This window comes from Hyperolius riggenbachi, chromosome 1 (genome assembly GCF_040937935.1).
Source record: "Hyperolius riggenbachi isolate aHypRig1 chromosome 1, aHypRig1.pri, whole genome shotgun sequence".
Taxonomy (NCBI): Eukaryota; Metazoa; Chordata; class Amphibia; order Anura; family Hyperoliidae; genus Hyperolius; species Hyperolius riggenbachi.
Window position 1 is genome coordinate 586163720 of NC_090646.1, and position 18809 is coordinate 586182528.

At 46.8% G+C, this 18809-nt stretch overlaps 2 protein-coding genes across 4 annotated transcripts in view; one reads left to right on the forward strand and one right to left on the reverse strand.

Annotated features, from left to right (window-relative positions):
• The window catches only part of GFM2 (GTP dependent ribosome recycling factor mitochondrial 2), a 70534-nt gene extending 70140 nt beyond the window's left edge, over positions 1–394 (reverse strand). For 2 of the 3 annotated variants that reach the window (XM_068248524.1, XM_068248515.1), the window contains exon 1: positions 44–394. The gene's annotated coding sequence lies outside the window, so the exon portion shown is untranslated. The remainder of the gene's footprint in view (positions 1–43) is intronic. The other variant, XM_068248506.1, reaches the window with a different exon arrangement.
• Positions 369–16240, forward strand: NSA2 (NSA2 ribosome biogenesis factor). Its single transcript, XM_068248537.1, has 6 exons — positions 369–590; positions 6299–6486; positions 8016–8166; positions 8264–8443; positions 12051–12243; positions 16054–16240. The coding sequence occupies exons 1-6, from the start codon at positions 384–386 to the stop codon at positions 16119–16121; spliced, it is 987 nt and encodes a 328-aa protein (XP_068104638.1). The 5' UTR covers positions 369–383; the 3' UTR covers positions 16122–16240.
• The last annotated feature ends 2569 nt before the right edge of the window (positions 16241–18809 follow it).

Here is an 18809-nt window from a genome sequence, read left to right on the forward strand (position 1 = left end):
CAGTAATGATAAAGAGACACCAGAAGTGAATGGAGTAACTCACCCCAAGATGCTCACCTATCTAAGATTTTTAGCTGTCATTTACTTCATACTACACGTGACCTCCACCACCACTCTTCCGTATGCAGGATTCCACGCACCTGACGTCACCGCGTAAAAATTCGCGTCTGACCTTCTACCCAGAATGCACGTCGTGCTGTTGCAACGAAGTATGGCTTCCCACTGGGAACTTCATCTAAGAAAAATAGTTCCGAGCTGTTCGAAAGGGCTGCGGGACAGTGTTGGAAATGGGCGATTGACCAGCGACTTGAAGTCAGAACAGCGGGACCCATCTTCCCAGTGCAGCGCTAGGTGATATTAGATAAGATGCTGCCCATAACTGAATGGAATGTGAGGCCAGGAGAAGAGCCGGAAGTGATGTAATGATTGCCTGTTGGCTGGGCGGGGCTTTCCTTTTTCCATCATCGTCGTCGCTCGGTGGAGGCGGCTGGGCTGTTCTGGTCGTTCATTTGTCATCTGTAGAGGCCGGAGCGAGCGGAAGGTTACAGCAAGCAGTCAGTGACGGGCAGAAGCACACACCGGACATCATGGTGAGTGCGGTGCAGCTGCTCTGGCTTTGCTCCATGTGCTTGTCCAGACATGTCTGCCACCCCTTCCCCAGCCAGCTGCCCTCAGCTGCTGTCATAGTTCACAGAGCGGTGAACGTCTCTTACTTCCTCATGCAGACACTAATAAAGCATAGACATGGGCTTCAACTCTTTTCTGATCTTTCTAAGGAGGCCACTACCGGTGTTCCAACATTTTAGCATACCCGACAGAATAGCATACAAATGCTACTGAGCATGTGCAAACACACAACGGTCCACTTTCTAGCGAAAAATCGTTTGGTCAGAAATTCTGATCGGATTGGTTGTAAATAATCTCCATTGATGGGCACAATCGATTATGAACGATTATGAAAATAGTTGTCCGATTGGATTTTGGTCAAACCAAAATTTGGATTTTCTAGTTGATTGCGATAGATGGAAAGCAAAGACTGGTTTGTTGATGGTTTTGTGAACGATTTTTCTTCCAATCAGAATTATCTGATCGCTTGAACGATTTTTCTCTAGAAAAGGTTAGTGGCCACCTTTAAACAAGCTAGTTTTTTAATTCCTCTGGAGATGTGGACAATCCCGGTGATATCAGTGGTTGGGCCCAGCTTTTGAGCTAACAGCAGAATTTGTTTCTCCTTGGCTGAAGGGATATTTCTTGATTGTTTTGACCAGCAAGTAAAAAGTGCATATGAATAATCCAATTTCCTGAATGATTAACCGTCTGATCCAATAATTGTGATTGACCATTAATGGTACTCGATCAATCGAACGATCAGTTGTACCTTTAGGCCTCTTTCACACAGAGACGTTGCGTTAGAGGGGATGTTAAGGTCGCATAACGTTCCCCTAACGCAACGCATGGTGGTGCTAAACTCCGACGCAACATAGAGACGTGTTATACGTCTCTTGGTGTGCCATTTTCGTTCGATACTGGTAGAACGAAACCATCCAAAGACTGTGGAGACCACCTGATCGGAACACTCCGCATCACGTGGTCCTGCCAGCCAATCGCCGCACAAAACGGCCGCTCCAGGAAGTAAACGCTGCATGTCACACATAGTTACATAGTTATTTTGGTTGAAAAAAGACATACGTCCATCGAGTTCAACCGGTATAAAGTACAACACCAGCTTGCTCCCTCACATATCCCTGTTGATCCAGAGGAAGGCGAAAAAACCCTTACAAGGCATGGTCCAATTAGCCCCTAAAGGGAAATTCCTTCCCGACTCCAGATGGCAATCAGATAAAATCCCTGGATCAACATCATTAGGCATTACCTAGTCATTGTAGCCATGGATGTCTTTCAACGCAAGGAAAGCATCTAAGCCCCCTTTAAATGCAGGTATAGAGTTTGCCATAACGACTTCCTATGGCAATGCATTCCACATCTTAATCACTCTAACTGTAAAGAACCCTTTCCTAAATAAATGGCTAAAATGTTTTTCCTCCTTACGCAGATCATGTCCTTTAGTCCTTTGAGAAGGCCTAGGGACAAAAAGCTCATCCGCCAAGCTATTATATTGCCCTCTGATGTATTTATACATGTTAATTAGATCCCCTCTAAGGCGTCTTTTCTCTAGACTAAATAAACCCAGTTTATCTAACCTTTCTTGATAAGTGAGACCTTCCATCCCACGTATCAATTTTGTTGCTCGTCTCTGCACCTGCTCTAAAACTGCAATATCTTTTTTGTAATGTGGTGCCCAGAACTGAATTCCATATTCCAGATGTGGCCTTACTAGAGAGTTAAACAGGGGCAATATTATGCTAGCATCTCGAGTTTTTATTTCCCTTTCAATGCATCCCAAAATTTTGTTAGCTTTAGCTGCAGCTGCTTGGCATTGAGTACGATTATTTAACTTGTTGTCAATGAGTACTCCTAAGTCCTTCTCCAAGTTTGATGTCCCCAACTGTATCCCATTTATTTTGTATGGTGCTAGACCATTAGTACGTCCAAAATGCATGACTTTACATTTGTCAACGTTGAATTTCATCTGCCATGTATGTGCCCATATAGCCATCCTATCCAGATCCTGTTGCAATATGACACTATCTTCCTGAGAGTTGATGATTCTGCACAATTTTGTATCATCTGCAAAAATAGCAACATTGCTCACTACTGCATCTACTAGGTCATTAATAAATAAATTGAAGAGCACTGGACCCAGAACAGACCCCTGTGGGACCCCACTGCTAACAGTCTCCCATTTTGAGTACGATCCATTGACCACAACTCTGTTTTCTGTCCATTAGCCAGTTCCCTATCCATGCACACAGTGCAGTGAATATTAATTAGCCATGTGGCTAGGGACAATAGCGGACTCTCCCCTCCTCTCCTGCACTGAGCAAGTGCAAACAGTCTAACGCGGCTAAAACCGCGTATAACGCACAGCATGCTGCACTTTCTTTGAACGCGCAATGTGGGCACTGTGAACAGTCCGTTGGTTTTTCATTACTGTGAGTTGGGCTGCGTTACAGGCTGCTGTAACGTGCGCCTGTAACGTCCCACTGTGAAAGCAGCCTTAATAAACAGCTTGTACAGGTGTCTCTTGATGTTGCTGACTTCTTGCACAGGGATCAGCTAGGATGACTATCCTCAAACTGGCTCTTTGACCTAGGAGCTATTTTTTTTTTTTACATGTCTTTTCAACACTCAATATGGTATTAAAATTATTCTGAGTACCGTATTTCTTGCTTCCTGGTGGTTTAAAGGGTTTGGCCCGGTTCACACCTGCGTTTTTTCCCGGAACAGGCCGTACGGGTCTGGCCATCTGGATCCTGGAAAGCACGGTGGCGTAGTGGTTAGTTCTCTCGCCTTGCAGCACTGGGTCCCCGGTTCGAATCCCAGCCAGGGCACTATCTGCAAAGAGTTTGTATGTTCTCTCCGTGTCTGTGTGGGTTTCCTCCAGGCACTCCGGTTTCCTCCCACATTCCAAAAACATACGAATAAGTTAATTGGCTCCCCCTAAAATTGGCCATAATAGACTACAATACATACACTACATAATAGAGACATATGGCAATGGTAGGGATTAGATTGTGAGCTCCTTTGAGGGACAGTTAGTGAAAATATATATATATATATACTGTACAGCACTGCGTAACATGTCGGCGCTATATAAATACTAAAAAATAATTAAAAATAACAATCCATTTTTGCAGCCAGTGTGCTGTAAAACGTTCATCTTCCATAGGATCCTATTGTGCTGCACAACCTTCCGTTTCGCTGAGAGAAACGGTCAGGAAAATTGGGTCCTGCTGCATTTTTTTTTGTCCGTTCAGTGGAACGTGCGGCCAGTTCTGTTGGCAAATGCTTATGTGAACCGAGCCTTATTAACCTCCCTGGCGGTAAGCCCGACACAGTGTTTGGCTAGCCGCCGCAGGGGATCACATAGCCCCGGGAGGATTTTTTTAAAAATAAAAGTAGCTCTATATGTTTAAGCTGTCACTTTGCTAGCTAATGATGTCACCCAAGTACCTCCAGTCCCCACCGATCGCCTGCAAACAACGCTGTAATACATACCCCCCCAGGGATCCCGCGACGCCGCAGCCTTCACCTCCAGGCTTCGCTATGGGGAGGATCGGGACTGAGCATGACGTCATGTCCAGTCGTCGCCATCGCGACAAGTGAAGTTGGATCATGAAGCTGCGGCTGTCGCGGGATTGCAGACTGGTAAATATTACCGGCGGCGATCGGAGTGTTCAGTTAGGTGCCGGGCGGCTCGGCGGACATAATTAGCTAGCGTAGTGCTAGTTTAGGTCAGTGTTCTCCCCAGGCTCTTTTAGCCGGGTGCTCCACCCGGCTAGTTTTTCTGAGCACCCGGCTGTCATCGGCTCACCTCCTCTTATTCTGTAAGCAGAGTTGATCACAGAAGCACCGGCCCTGCATTCTCTCATTTCGCCCCACCCGGCTACTTTTTCATGCCACCCGGCTGGAAATAAATTCTGGGGAGAACACTGTAGGTATATAGAGCAACTTTTATTTAAAAAAAATCCTCCCGCGGACGCAGTCTCTAAAACTGCGTACCGCCGGGGAGGTTAAAGCCGAAATGTAAAAATCATTTTAACTAACTGCTTCTGGCAGGCCCCTGGAGTCATCCTGTGCCCATGCCATCCTCGCCAGTTAAAGGCTACTGCACATGCGCAATCTCGAGCCACGCACACCCTAATCATGCTGTCGGGAGTGCTCTGCGCATGTGCAGTAGTAATTTTCTCGGTCTGCATATGCACAGAACACTCCCAGCAGCAGGAGCGTGGTGAGGTGGCGTGTCGCCAGCCAGTTTTGTGTTGAGTCGGATGGTCGATTGGCCACCAAATCGAGAGATGTATGGGCACCTTAAAGGGAACCTTAACTGAACGGGGGGTAAAGAGTTTTACTTACCTGGGGCTATTACTAGCCCCCTGCAGCAGTCCTGTGCCCTCGGCGCCGCTCTGGAATCCTCTGGTCCCCCGCTGTCACTTAGTTTCGTTTTTGACGACTCACCAGTCGCCGGCCGCCATGCGTATTGTTGGACGCATTCACCAATGCAATTAGCGCTATTGCGGACCGCAACGCGTACAAAAATACGCGTTGCCGCATATCTACGCGTGCGGAATGCGGCAATGCGTATTTTTGTACGCGTTGCGGTCCGCAATAGCGCTAATTGCATTGGTGAATGCGTCCAATAATACGCATGGCGGCCGGCGCCGGCGACTGGTGAGTCGTTAAAAACGAAACTAAGTGACAGCGGGGGACCAGAGGATTCCAGAGCGGCGCCGAGGGCACAGGACTGCTTCAGGGGGCTGGTAATAGCCCCAGGTAAGTAAAACTCTTTACCCCCCGTTCAGTTAAGGTTCCCTTTAAGCACATCCAAGTCAAAGAGACAAAGTACCGCATGTACGTCACTCAGGCTGGCGGTGTGGGATCTACCCAGAAGTCCTTCGGGAACACACACACACACACACACACACACACACACACACACACACACACACACACACACACACACACACACACACACACACACACACACACACACACACACACACACACACACACACACACACACACACACACACACACACACACACACACACACACACACACACACACACACACACACACACACACACACACACACACACACACACACACACGTACTGTTAGGTTATTAAAATAAGGGAGTGTCAGGGGGAAAAAAATCACACACAATTATGAAGTGTTCCTATCAAATTTGTACTTATACCACCTAAGAAATATTTACAGTATATGTCAAGGGATATTTCAGATGTTGACATCTACAACAGAGGAGTATTTGGCAAACATTAGCATCAATAAAAGGATACAGGCTGGAAAAGTGGTGGCAAACGCTGTTCTAGTGACTGAAGCATTTTTTTGTGTGAAAGTGTACAGTGTCCATCAGCAGCAACAAGCTGCTGATTTTTCCATGTAGATGAACATTTGTGCTGCTCATTGAACTAAACTTGGAAGTGGATCAATCCATATCTGCAGCTGGTTTATCTGATTTGACAATTCCATGCTGCATGCAATTTGTAACAAAATGTTCAGGAAATTGCATCTTGTAAATCATTTCTATGCGCAAGCAGAGAAATAGTTAGTAATACAAGACACAATCTGGCAACATCCTCAATCTGCACATAAACATAATTGTATGTTTTCTGTATACTGATTCTAAAATAGTCCTTGTACCTCTCCCCTCCAGCCTCAGAACGACTACATTGAATTGCACCGTAAGCGGTATGGTTATCGCTTGGACTACCATGAAAAGAAGAGAAAGAAGGAGAGCCGTGAGGCTCATGAGCGGTCACAGAAAGCAAAGAAACTCATTGGTCTAAAGGCGAAACTTTACCATAAGCAGCGCCATGCCGAGAAGATACAGATGAAGAAAACGTAAGTGACTTGTATTCACTGCTGCTTGTGTCTGTGAAAACTTCGATGTACTTCTATGTAATTTACAAATCTGTACATCTATTCTAAAACGTAAGAGCATTAACAATACCCATATATATACTTGCATATAAGCAGACCCACGTATAAGTCGAGGTATCCACTTTTCCCTCAGAAACCAGGAAAAAGTGGTTGACTCATGTTTAAACTCCCTCCTCCCTAGTATAGCCCCATCCACAGTGGCCAGATGTACCTCCAGTACAGGTCAGCCCCCTTACCCATAGCCAGATGCCCTACAAGGATGATACAGCTGTGTCTCAAGATGCCACTACATGGCATCACAGATATGAGACATGATTGCCACACAAAGTATCCCCGATCATTGCACTGCTGGCACTTTGCCTGCACACTCCACAAGCCAGGGGACACAGGTAGTCTTGAGCAGCGCACTTTGCACATGGTTGCAGGGGATGGGGGCATGGACACAGCAGGGAGCCAGCTGGCAAGAGTAGGATAACTAGTGCACAATCCTTACGCTTCTCTGCCAGTAACAAAACCTGCTCATCATCTGTTCTGCTCATCTGACTCGCATATAAGCCGAGGGGGGTAACTTTTCAGCACATTTTTTGTGTTAAAAAATTATGCTTATACGCAAGTGTATAAGGTACTCAAACCTTTGTGTGTAAATTCAGGGTTGCCTTCAACATATGACTTCCCTTACTTTCTGTGTGGTTACGGGATCTTGTGCTGGAGGAATACTTTTGTCAACTCCTTTAGGAATATGATTTGGCAGCCTTGTTTGTCTTGTTTGTTTTTTTTTTTGTTTTGTTTTTTATCAGTGATCTGCAAGAAATCTAGAAAAGTAGCCTTTTTTACAGCTGTGTTCTAAGTGTCAGCTGTCTTAAAGGGAACCAAGCACCACGTTTTTCCTGGTTTTTAATAGGTCTAGGAGCTGCCATATTCCCCTCCCCTTCTAGCCGCCCTTTATTTATCCAGAGGAAGGTGTAACAATAGCATCTGTGACCTCTAAACTCTTCGAACCCCTGTCCTTTTTTACCCTCACCCTTTGCTGATGAAAGCTTTTTTTTTTTCTCTGCTAATGTGTGCAATAAAATATCAGTCCTTACTTGCCTGAAACATCTGTGGTTGTGCAGGCTGCAGAAGTAGGGTAATAAAACTCTCTGCTAAACTTTTAAATGTAAAATTGAAATGTTTTTTTTATGAATGAGGCACACTGTTGGCATGCATATTTAATGTGCTATTGAGATGCCCTGGGTGCTAAAGATTGTGCTTGGTTCACTTTAACACTGTGTACTGTCTAATAAACCTAAATTTAACTGAAGAAGCATTAAACGCTTTTAATGCATGTAGAAGCCAGAATCCTCCTTCTAGAAAGAATAGTAATATTTGCTTGTGATCCAGGAAAATAAAATTAGTTGACTTATTTCTTTTTACACTGTGGCCAACAGACATGGATATTTATGCACCATATTGTGAAATGCTTGTAAAATTATTTTATCAATCCTGTTCAGTATTAAGATGCATGAGAAGAGAAATACCAAACAGAAGAATGATGAAAAGACACCAGAGGGCGCTGTCCCAGCTTATCTACTGGACAGAGAGGGACAAAGCCGAGCTAAAGTTCTCTCCAATATGATCAAGCAAAAGCGAAAAGAAAAGGCTGTAAGTAAATACCTGGAGCAGCAATAAAGACAGGGAATGTAATAATCTAGCATGTTTAGAATATGTGCTTTACACCAAGTATTTCTTGTGTTCATAGGGAAAGTGGGAGGTTCCTCTGCCCAAAGTACGAGCTCAAGGAGAAACTGAAGTACTTAAAGTTATACGGACAGGAAAGAGGCAGAAGAAGGCCTGGAAGAGGATGGTGACCAAAGTCTGCTTTGTTGGAGATGGCTTCACCAGAAAACCCCCCAAATATGAAAGATTTATAAGACCCATGGTAAGTTGTTTTTTTTTTTTTGTTTTTTTTGTTTGTTTTTTTTACTATGGTTACACTGTGGAGGAGGTGTTTATCTCATACACCACATATACGCTTTCTGCTGTAGTTCTGGTCATCATTGTTCTATCCAGAATTTATTTCAAGCCGGGTGGCATGAAAAAGTACCCGTTTGGGGTGAGATGAGAGAATGGAGGACCGGTGCTTCTCTGCTTATGGCAGAGGAGGAGGTGAGCCGATGACAGCCGGGTGCTCCCGGCTAAAAGAGCCTAGGTGCACAGGGTCATAACTAGGCCTGAACGATTTATCGTTTTTGCATCGAAATTGCGATCACGGAAACGGCGATTCCGTGATCGTCAGAGCATCGATTTTTCCGATATCCCGCGCCCTCCCGCTGTGCATTCCAACTTGCCGCTCTATGGTCAAGTAGCAGCGGCTCATTGGCTCTTGTTCCCAGCGGTGGCTCACTATCACTCCGTTCTTTCTCCCGCTGTGCGCCGCTTCCTCCTCCTACATCATTGGCTCTCTTGCCCTCCTACTCTGCCTAGCGTGTCATGAGGTGGGCGGGCGCCGCACGACAGACTCCACCTAGCGTGTCATGAGGTGGGCGGGCGCCGCACGATAGACTTCACCTGCAGGCTCTCGCTCATTTCCCTCTGCCTCCAACAGTGCTCCCAGCGCGTAATCAGCTGGGCGAGCGGCAGACTCGGCCCGCAGGGTCTCACTTGTTTTCCCTCCAGTGCACCTGTCATCAGCTCTCACGCTCACTCCAGCTGGGCATGTAACTCAAAAAAAAAGTATGGCCAGTAATCAAATCTTTAGGCTTGGAAATGGTATTATCACAGCTCCGCCTCCTTTGCACAGCAGAATTCTGATTGAGGCAAACAGCATGGTGATCTCACTGATCTGTGCAAAGCTGTTGTGTGCTGGCCTGCTGGACACTGTGCATTTGATAAAGGAGCTGAATGAGCAGACTCTGATTAATCCTAAAATGGTTTGTTTCAGGCGTGATAACTGGCCGAAGTACATGGCGTGCATTGTGAATTTAGTACGAAAGCATTATTTTAAGAAAATCGTGAATCGAATCGAAATCGCAATTTCTGACATATCGTGCGATTCAATCTTTTCCTAAAATCGTTCAGGCCTAGTCATAACTACCTATGGACATCTATTGTGCCATGGCATATCTGTTCTCGAAAAGATGAGTGCAACAATGGGGACTAGTCGTCTCAGTGCTTGGAAACTTAAAACAATGCGGTCAGTCATGGGATAAGGGTGTTACTCCCAGTATATGAAGGGAGCTTGCTGCTGCTGATGCCCCACTACAAATCGTCTGTGAAATCTCTGTTCATGCCAGTATACACAGAAGCAGCAGATGTGCAAGCTTGGGGGCAGTCAATTATGCTCCCAATGTCACACTAGTGAGGAATGTGTGCAAACTACACCAAATGTCTTCATTGATATTGCAACCGTTTTACGATTTTATACTAAGTTGGGACACTCTAAAATAGCTTTCAAAGTATGACCACTCAACCAAGTGGAAGGTCCTGGGTTCAGGTACCCTATTTACGCCACCAATCAGCAAGCTCCAAGACTATAACAGCGTTGTTTTCATTGCTAGTAAATATTTTTAATATTTCTTCTGGACTACTCTGATTGAAATCTACGCTGTTAGGCAGCTGTCATTCCTGGCATGGCGTAGATTTCAATCACCTGCACTGCTCGCTTTCGCCATTCCCAATGATGTCCGCGTTGCTGCACCCGCTCCCTCTGCTGTCAACAATATTAGGCAGCCAATTGGCTTCTGACCCCGTGATTGCTGTGGAATCGCAGCTCTTTAGAGTACAGACTTCCCTGGTCTTAAAACGGTCATAGCAGTCTGGTTCGCAACAGGTTAAAGGACAACGGTAACGAGGGATATGGAGGCTGACATATTTTCTTTTAAGCAAAACCAGTTGCCTGGCTATCCTGCTGATCCTCTGCCTCTACATTAGCTGCATGCTTGATTCTGGTGTTATTCATACACTACTACAGCCAAATAGACCAGCAGGACATCCAGGCAACTGGTATTGTTTAAAGGGAAATAAATATGGCAGCCTCCATATATATCTCTCATTACAGTTGTCTTTTGTACTTTCAGTGGTTTACTACCTCAGGTAAGCCATTTTTATTTATAGCCTATCAGAATATTAATTTGAGCCACCTTCTTGTTGGGTCGCCTCTTTGCTCCCAGTTTTAAATCCCCACTCCCCAAGTTTTCTTGGGGGCTAGTTGAGTATTGAGTCCTTTGGACATCTTACTGAATACAATTTTTGGGGGTGCGACCCATTTTGTGTTTAAAAGATGCAAAGGCTTATAAGATGGGTTTTCCTCATTTGCTCGACTCTGTGGTTGCTGGTTGTAAGTAATTTTCTAATAGATTATTCACATCCATTACCGGAAATTACGACACCATAAAGGGCTGCTGGAGTTTTTTGTTCTGAAAGGTCCTTTGAACCTTGCCAGACACCCCTTCCTGCTGTATAAAATAAAAAAAAATTCAATTTTCAAATAATGTAAACTCTATATAGGAAATCTCAGAGTTGCGAACCTGCCAACACAAAGTGTCTGAAAATGTGAAATTTTGATTCTGTGGCATCAAGTGAAAAAAATTGCAAAAGAACTTTGTAGTTTTTGAGAGAGGGGAAAAAAATAAACAGGGGGGACACTGAAGGCAACGGGCGACCAGAGGTGACACAGAGGGAGGTACAGAGAAAGTACAGGTGACAGACGTGGAACAGCGTTTGAACTTCTGCACAGATTCAGGTTAAGAACTAACCTACAAGCCCCATCTCGTTAATTAACTGGGGACTACCTGTACTGAATTAAAGCAGTACATATACTGATTTTGTGTTTTTATGTTGTACATTTTTTTTTTTTTTTTTTTTTAAAGGAAACCAGAGACGATATAACATTTTTATACATACCTGGTGCTTCCTCCAGCCCCATGCGCACAGATCGCACCAATGCCGCCTTCCTCAGCTTTCTGTATCACTGGTACCGGGTCCCGTAACTTCTGCCAGTCTGCGCAAGAGAAGTGTGCTCTCTACGTATCTCTCTGTAGATACGTAGAGAACACACTTCTCTTGTGCAGACTGGCCGAGACCTGCTGAAGTTACGGGACCCGGTATCGGCGATACAGAAGGCTGAGGAAGGCAGCGTGGGAGTGATCTGTGTGCATGGGGCTGGAGGAAGCACCAGGTATGTATAATAAAACTTTTATATCATCTCTGGTGCACTTTAAGCTGGAAACAATACAAAGACAAAATCTCAAATACTGAAACAGAAATTTTGTTTTGTAAACTTCATATGATCATATCTCAGGTCTGTCGATGAAAGTCTGAAAGCTAAATAACTGAGAAACTGCTTAGGAGACACTAGTGACTTTACAATTATTGGTTAGTGCATGTTTATAAAAATGTTGGTTCTCTTGATGATGATGATGATGATGTGCCTTTTTTATTTATTGCTTTCGGTTTGTGGTAGGGCAATCTGTAATGTACCTATTTAATCAGTGTATTATATGTTCAGTATGTTTTTCTCTTGTAACCTGTTGTGTTATGATTCACAGGGGTTGCGTTTTAAAAAGGCACATGTGACCCACCCAGAACTGAAAGCCACATTCTGCCTTCCTATCCTCGGGGTAAAGAAGAATCCTTCCTCTCCACTTTATACAAGCTTAGGCGTCATCACAAAGGGAACAGTGATTGAGGTGAACGTCAGTGAGCTGGGCCTTGTCACGCAAGGGGGCAAAGTTATTTGGGGTATGTATATTTGCCTTTTTGTGTTTGTCAGTACAAAAAAAATGGAACAGTGCTACGTTTAAGTGAAAACGCCACTTTTATTGAGAACTGAGCAGTCTGTTTTACTATTAAATGAAGCCCATGGAGGAATAAGATTTCCTCATCCAGGGAAGCCTGGTGCTGCTCGATATCTTTGGGGTTTGTCCTGTTCCCTACGCTCGGTCCTCTTCACTCCCCAGCCTCCTGGAAATTCTCCCATATGCTCGGTCCTCTTCACTCCCCAGCCTCCTGGAAATTCTCCCATATGCTCGGTCCTCTTCACTCCCCAGCCTCCTGGAAATTCCCCCATATGCTCGGTCCTCTTCACTCCCCAGCCTCCTGGAAATTCCCCCATATGCTCGGTCCTCTTCACTCCCCAGCCTCCTGGAAATTCCCCCAAGCAGTGCGTATCTTTTATACTGCCCATGCACAGCGGCAGAGAGCCCATGTGGACAAGCGCTTCGCTTAGCTGCGCACCCGCTGTGCAACACTCACACCTGCACAGTTCTTAATCTCTCATCACAGCTGGGAAGAGGGGGCTTGGGGTAACTTCTGGAAATATGTTGTAAGTGATGCAGTCGAATACTTACAGGGATATGGCATGGGAGGGACACCGGAGGGGTGTCTTCCAAGTAAATCCATCCCAAATGTAGGCAAGGAAATTGATCTTATGATGAAAACTGCTCAGGTGAATGGTACCTGTTGTGAAAACAGCATGTGAGAGTACTGCGCAGTTCCAGAGTTATAGGCTGGCGAAAATAAAAGCAGTGAGTAACCCCAGAGCCTCCGTTGCCTAGTACTGTAGAGTCACCATAGTGCGGAGTACCAATAGGGAGATTTGGTAAAGATGTGCCCAAGGTTGACTTTTATAATAGCTGAAGTCTGCATATAAAAGTAAACCTGTAAGGAAAAAAAGAGCCACTATGGGGTACTTACTTTGGGAGGGGAAACCCTCTTGATCCTAATGAGGCTTCCTCTGGTGCGCAGGTGCAGTAGGGGCTTTAGCTATTTCCGTCAGAGCCCAAGGGGATGCTTGTACTTCACCTACACAGGAGCGTGGATTGGTAAATATTGCCGCACACTGTTGGGGGGGCTGCCAGTGCTGGATCCTCAAGGGTGAAATGGAAAGGGGGAGCCTCATTAGGATCCAGGGGTTTCACCCTCCTGAGGTAAGTACCCTGGGGCACTTGTTCTTTATTTCTTAATACACTTACATTAAAATTTCATGTTTAATGGAAATTGCACTGTTAGCAATGCCTCCATAATAGTAATAACATTACTTACTTCAGCGTTTTTCAACCAGTGTGCCGCGGCACACTAGTGTGCCGCGGCATGTTGCCTGGTGTGCCGTCCTCCCCTCCCGCACGTCCCTGCGGCCGCCGCTGCTATTACCTTAGCAGCGGCCGCTCTCCCCTCTCCAGCGCATGTGTTTATTTAAGGCAAGCAGCGTATCTCCCGGCTGCTCTGTGATGCGCAGGAATCAGGGCTCGGTTACCATAGTAACGGCGATACATATCGCCGCTACAGGAAGCCGCTGCCCTGCTTCCTGTCGCATCACAGAGCAGCCGGGAGATACGCTGCTTCCCTTGAATAAACACATGCGCTGGAGAGGGGAGAGCGGCAGCTGTTACGGTAATAACAGCGGCGCGGGCGGGGGGGCACCACCTACCCATACTGGCTATACTGGGGCACTATAGTGGCTATACTGGGGCACTATAGTGGCTATACTGGGGCACTATAGTGGCTATACTGGGGCACTATAGTGGCTATACTGGGGCACTATTCTGGCTATACTGGGGCACTATTCTGGCTATACTGGGGCACTATTCTGGCTATACTGGGGGCACTATACTGGCTATACTGGGGCACTATTCTGGCTATACTGGGGCACTATTCTGGCTATACTGGGGGCACTATACTGGCTATACTGGGGGCACTATACTGGCTATACTGGGGGCACTATACTGGCTATACTGGGGGCACTATACTGGCTATACTGGGGGCACTATACTGGCTATACTGGGGGCACTATTCTGGCTATACTGGGGCACTATTCTGGCTATACTGGGGCACTATTCTGGCTATACTGGGGCACTATTCTGGCTATACTGGGGCACTATTCTGGCTATACTGGGGCACTATTCTGGCTATACTGGGGCACTATTCTGGCTATACTGGGGCACTATACTGGGGGAACTATACTGGGGCACTATTCTGGCTATACTGGGGCACTATTCTGGCTATACTGGGGCACTATTCTGGCTATACTGGGGCACTATTCTGGCTATACTGGGGCACTATTCTGGCTATACTGGGGCACTATTCTGGCTATACTGGGGCACTATTCTGGCTATACTGGGGGCACTATACTGGCTATACGGGGGCACTATACTGGCTATACGGGGGCACTATACTGGCTATACGGGGGCACTATACTGGCTATACGGGGGCACTATACTGGCTATACGGGGGCACTATACTGGCTATACGGGGGCACTATACTGGCTATACGGGGGCACTATACTGGCTATACGGGGGCACTATACTGGCTATACTGGGGCACTATACTGGCTATACTGGGGCACTATACTGGCTATACTGGGGCACTAGACTGGCTATACTGGGGGCACTATACTGGGGGCACTATTCTGGCTATACTGGGGGCACTATTCTGGCTATACTGGGGGCACTATTCTGGCTATACTGGGGGCACTATTCTGGCTATACTGGGGGCACTATTCTGGCTATACTGGGGGCACTATACTGGCTATACTGGGGGCACTATACTGGCTATACTGGGGGCACTATACTGGCTATACTGGGGGCACTATACTGGGGGCACTATACTGGCTATACTGGGGGCACTATACTGGCTATACTGGGGCACTATACTGGCTATACTGGGGCGCTATACTGGGGCACTATACTAGCTATACTGAGGCAACTAAACCCCCTCCTACACTGGGGCAACTATGCTAGCTATGCAGCCCCTCCCCCCCCCCCCCCCCCCCCCCATAGCCTGCTGCGCACGGCACTGTCCACTAGGTCGCGCAAACACCCGCCCGGCATAGACACCCCCCCCCCCCCGTTCCCCGGAGAAAAATTTGGTCAAAGTCTTCCCCGGGCCGGAAAAGGTTGGGAACCACTGACCTACTTGGCTTCCCTCCTGTCCTTGGTGAACAGCCTACTGAATAGTTGGGGTCCCATTGATCTGAACAGCTTCCAGCTGAAGTATCGGTACCAGGCTAGCAGCAGGAGGTCTGTACGCTAGTCCCCCTGCACTATTGTGTATTAATTGGGCCTTAAAAGGCTGAGTATGTATGTGCCACCCCTATTGCCACTGCAGAAATGAGACCCCTGTTTGGGTGCCAAATCATAGGATAGATAGATCATGTACCACAGGTTGAATTGGTTGTGTGTTTACTGCAATAATTGAGGAATTGTGGGGCATTAGTAGTGCAATTTCCACTAAAGGGCCAAGACTATTTTTACTCTTACAACTTTGTTCTACATTGAAATCCTCCACATTTGAATATATATTGCACCAGACAAATTCTGTGAGCAGATTTACCTGGAAACAGCCCTGTCTGTCCCTCTGGGTGCAGAGTATAAACCATCTGTTGCTAAACAGGTGCTTCAGACCCTATCACTGCACTTTGTAGCAATAGCAGTCAGTGGGTCATGACATTACAGTGTTGGTTCAGCACTATCCGTGGAATAATTTCCATCATATGCTTTTTAGGATTGCCCTGAATTGTCTGTATGTAATTCATTTCTCCTCTCTAATTACAGGAAAATACGCACAGGTCACAAACAATCCTGAAAACGATGGCTGCATCAACGCTGTTCTGCTTGTGTGATGCTGACTCTGTCCAACAACTGTAACAGAGACTTAATTTTCAGCAAATAAAATTGCCCATATTGGGAGAGCATCTTTTGTAATATTCTCATGTTGAATACAAATACGATAAGTATTGAACATTCCTGGTCTTGTCATGTTTTCATGGTTGGTTAACCACTTAAGTGCCAGCGGTCTCTGCCTCCTTAAAGGACTTACGAGCCCAAAACCGGAAAAAAATGTGTTTACCTGTATCAATTTGTAACGCACGGAGGACGCCATCCGCGGCCTCCGTGCAGCTCCGCCAGATCCCCGCTGCATTCGCTCCCCCCCGGCCGGACCCCGACCCCACAGCCCGGGTCGGGCGCTCCTTCCTCCTCAAATATGGCCGCCGGAGGAGGCCGCGGCTGCGCAGTCCGCACCGACGCGAGTGTGGCTGCGCAGCTCTGGGGCCACCCTCCCCGATCCACGCTACGTAGCGTGGATTGGAGAGGGAGGCCCCAGAGCTGCGCAGCCGCACTCGCGTCGGTGCGGACTGCGCAGCCGCGGCCTCCTCCGGCGGCCATATTTGAGGAGGAAGGAGCGCCCGACCCGGGCTGTGGGGTCGGGGTCCGGCCGGGGGGAGCGAATGCAGCGGGGACCCGGCGGAGCTGCACAGAGGCCGCGGATGGCGTCCTCCGTGCGTTACAAATTGATACAGGTAAACACATTTTTTTCCGGTTTTGGGCTCGTAAGTCCTTTAAGGACCAGAGACCGCTGATACACTGACGGAATAGCAACGAATCACCGCACATACCCGCCGCAAAGGCTGTCCACCCCGGGATCCTTAGGACACCCACTCTGAGCCGGTCAGTCATGTGAGCCGGTCAGGAGCCACTTACTTAGGCTCCTGACCATTTCTATAAATGTAAGTCTATGGGAGTTGCTTACATTGATAGACACGGCCAGGAGCCAATGAAAATCGACTCTTGATAGGCTCACAGGGTTCGGCAGGCATAGAGACTGACAGGCGAGTTAGCTGCGACAGCGATGAAAACGGCAGATGCGCGCTGTGGCGGTGAATTGAAATCTACGACCTGGCAGCAGGATTGACAACCCAATTTATTTTTCCTGGGCATAATGGTGAAAAACGCGCAAAAGGTGGATCAGCGCATCACCAGGCCGCCTCCGAATGGCCTACAATCAGAGGTGCGCTGAGCACCCCCAGATCCACCTTTTGCGCAATTTTCAATTTTACATGGTTGGCCGCACCCAGGCTATGCATAGGTTAGGATTTAGTTAGTGTTAGGTCCCCTCCCATCAAGGATGACTTCTCCGCAGTGGGAGGGACGAGTACTTAATAAGTTGCATGCAAGCTGTTACAGGAAACCAACATCCTTCAGCGGTAGACAGGTCGTGTATGCTAGGTGTGTATTTTATCCCACAAGTGGGGCTTGCACTCTCTAGCAGGTAGGCACTTATCTGTTTTTAAGTAGCGCTGTTTATTTCCTTGCCATGTAATAATGGTGAAAAAAATCTGGACACCCCAAGGTTTGGACGGACGGGGCGGAGTCAGTAGCAGGCTTTTTAAGCACTGACCTGATTGCCAACACACTGACTCTGTCTAGCATGTAATCCGGCAACTCTCCTACATGCAATCTTGTGTGTTCTAGGCATAAGGAAATATCTACACAAATCTGTTTTCGTGATCATGACCACATGTCCAAGAGCCATGTAATCACAGCAGCCAGTTATTTCCAAGGAGCCAAACAGGCTGTAAAACAATACAAGCATTATACTTTTTTTTTTTTTTTTTTTTTTTTTTTTTTCCCCCTCTTCATCACAACGCTTATATCAACAGGAAGGCCTTGTGCACACCAAAGGAGTTTTTCTGAGCGTTTTGAGTGTTTAAATCTGCTGCTAATGTTATCCTATGTGTCTGTGCACACTGGAGCAATGAGGTTTTGTAAAAAAAAAAAACCATAGCATTACATTGGGAAGAGCTTTTGAAAGGTTTCAAAAGCTCTTCCCAATGTAATCCTATGTTTTTTTTGTTTTTTTTTACAAAACCACAACGCTCAGAAAAACTCCTCTGGTGTGCACCAGGCCAAAGAGGTTAAAGCTTTTGCAAATCTCTGAGAGCAGGCTGGCAGTACACTGGTACCTAGCTTATCCCCCTGATCAGGCACATTTCTGCGTAGAGGGGTTTTGCAATAACGGCTTGGATAAACAAGTCTGTGCGCCCATCAGCTCTATATACTATATACCCCCCCCCCCCTTCTCTCTCACCTTATCCTGCCTGCTGATCCACTTCAGCTTTGTTCTACAAACAGCTGCTTCCTGCATATATACTGTCCAATTGGAGGACATGGAGAGAGCTCTGCAGGACCCAATGCGCACACACACCCTGCCTGACGATTTCCAAATACTTGTATGCTGCCCACAAATACAGAAATGGTGAAATAATACAACCTGCCTGCTGCTGAGCTGTGTATCAGCAGAGTGCAAGCTCTGAGGATTAGTATAATGCATCAGCAGCTCACTGTCACATTCCAGGATCTTCCTATTGTGCTGATGAATAGAGGTGGGCCGACCGGTTCGTTGGCGAACATCGGGTGGTTCGCCTTCGCCGGCGAAGGCGAACTTTCCCGGAAGTTCGATTCGCCCCATAATGCTCTGAGGGTCAACTTTGACCCTCTGCATCACAGTCAGCAGGCGCATTGTAGCCAAT

Bases quoted from the DNA above. Each gene is read 5' to 3' on its own strand.
- NSA2 (XM_068248537.1), top strand. From the start codon at position 384: ATGGAATGTGAGGCCAGGAGAAGAGCCGGAAGTGATGTAATGATTGCC. The intron at 6,487-8,015 runs GTAAGTGACTTG...AATCCTGTTCAG, and splicing joins AAGATACAGATGAAGAAAAC to TATTAAGATGCATGAGAAGA. The intron at 12,244-16,053 runs GTATGTATATTT...CTCTAATTACAG, and splicing joins AGGGGGCAAAGTTATTTGGG to GAAAATACGCACAGGTCACA.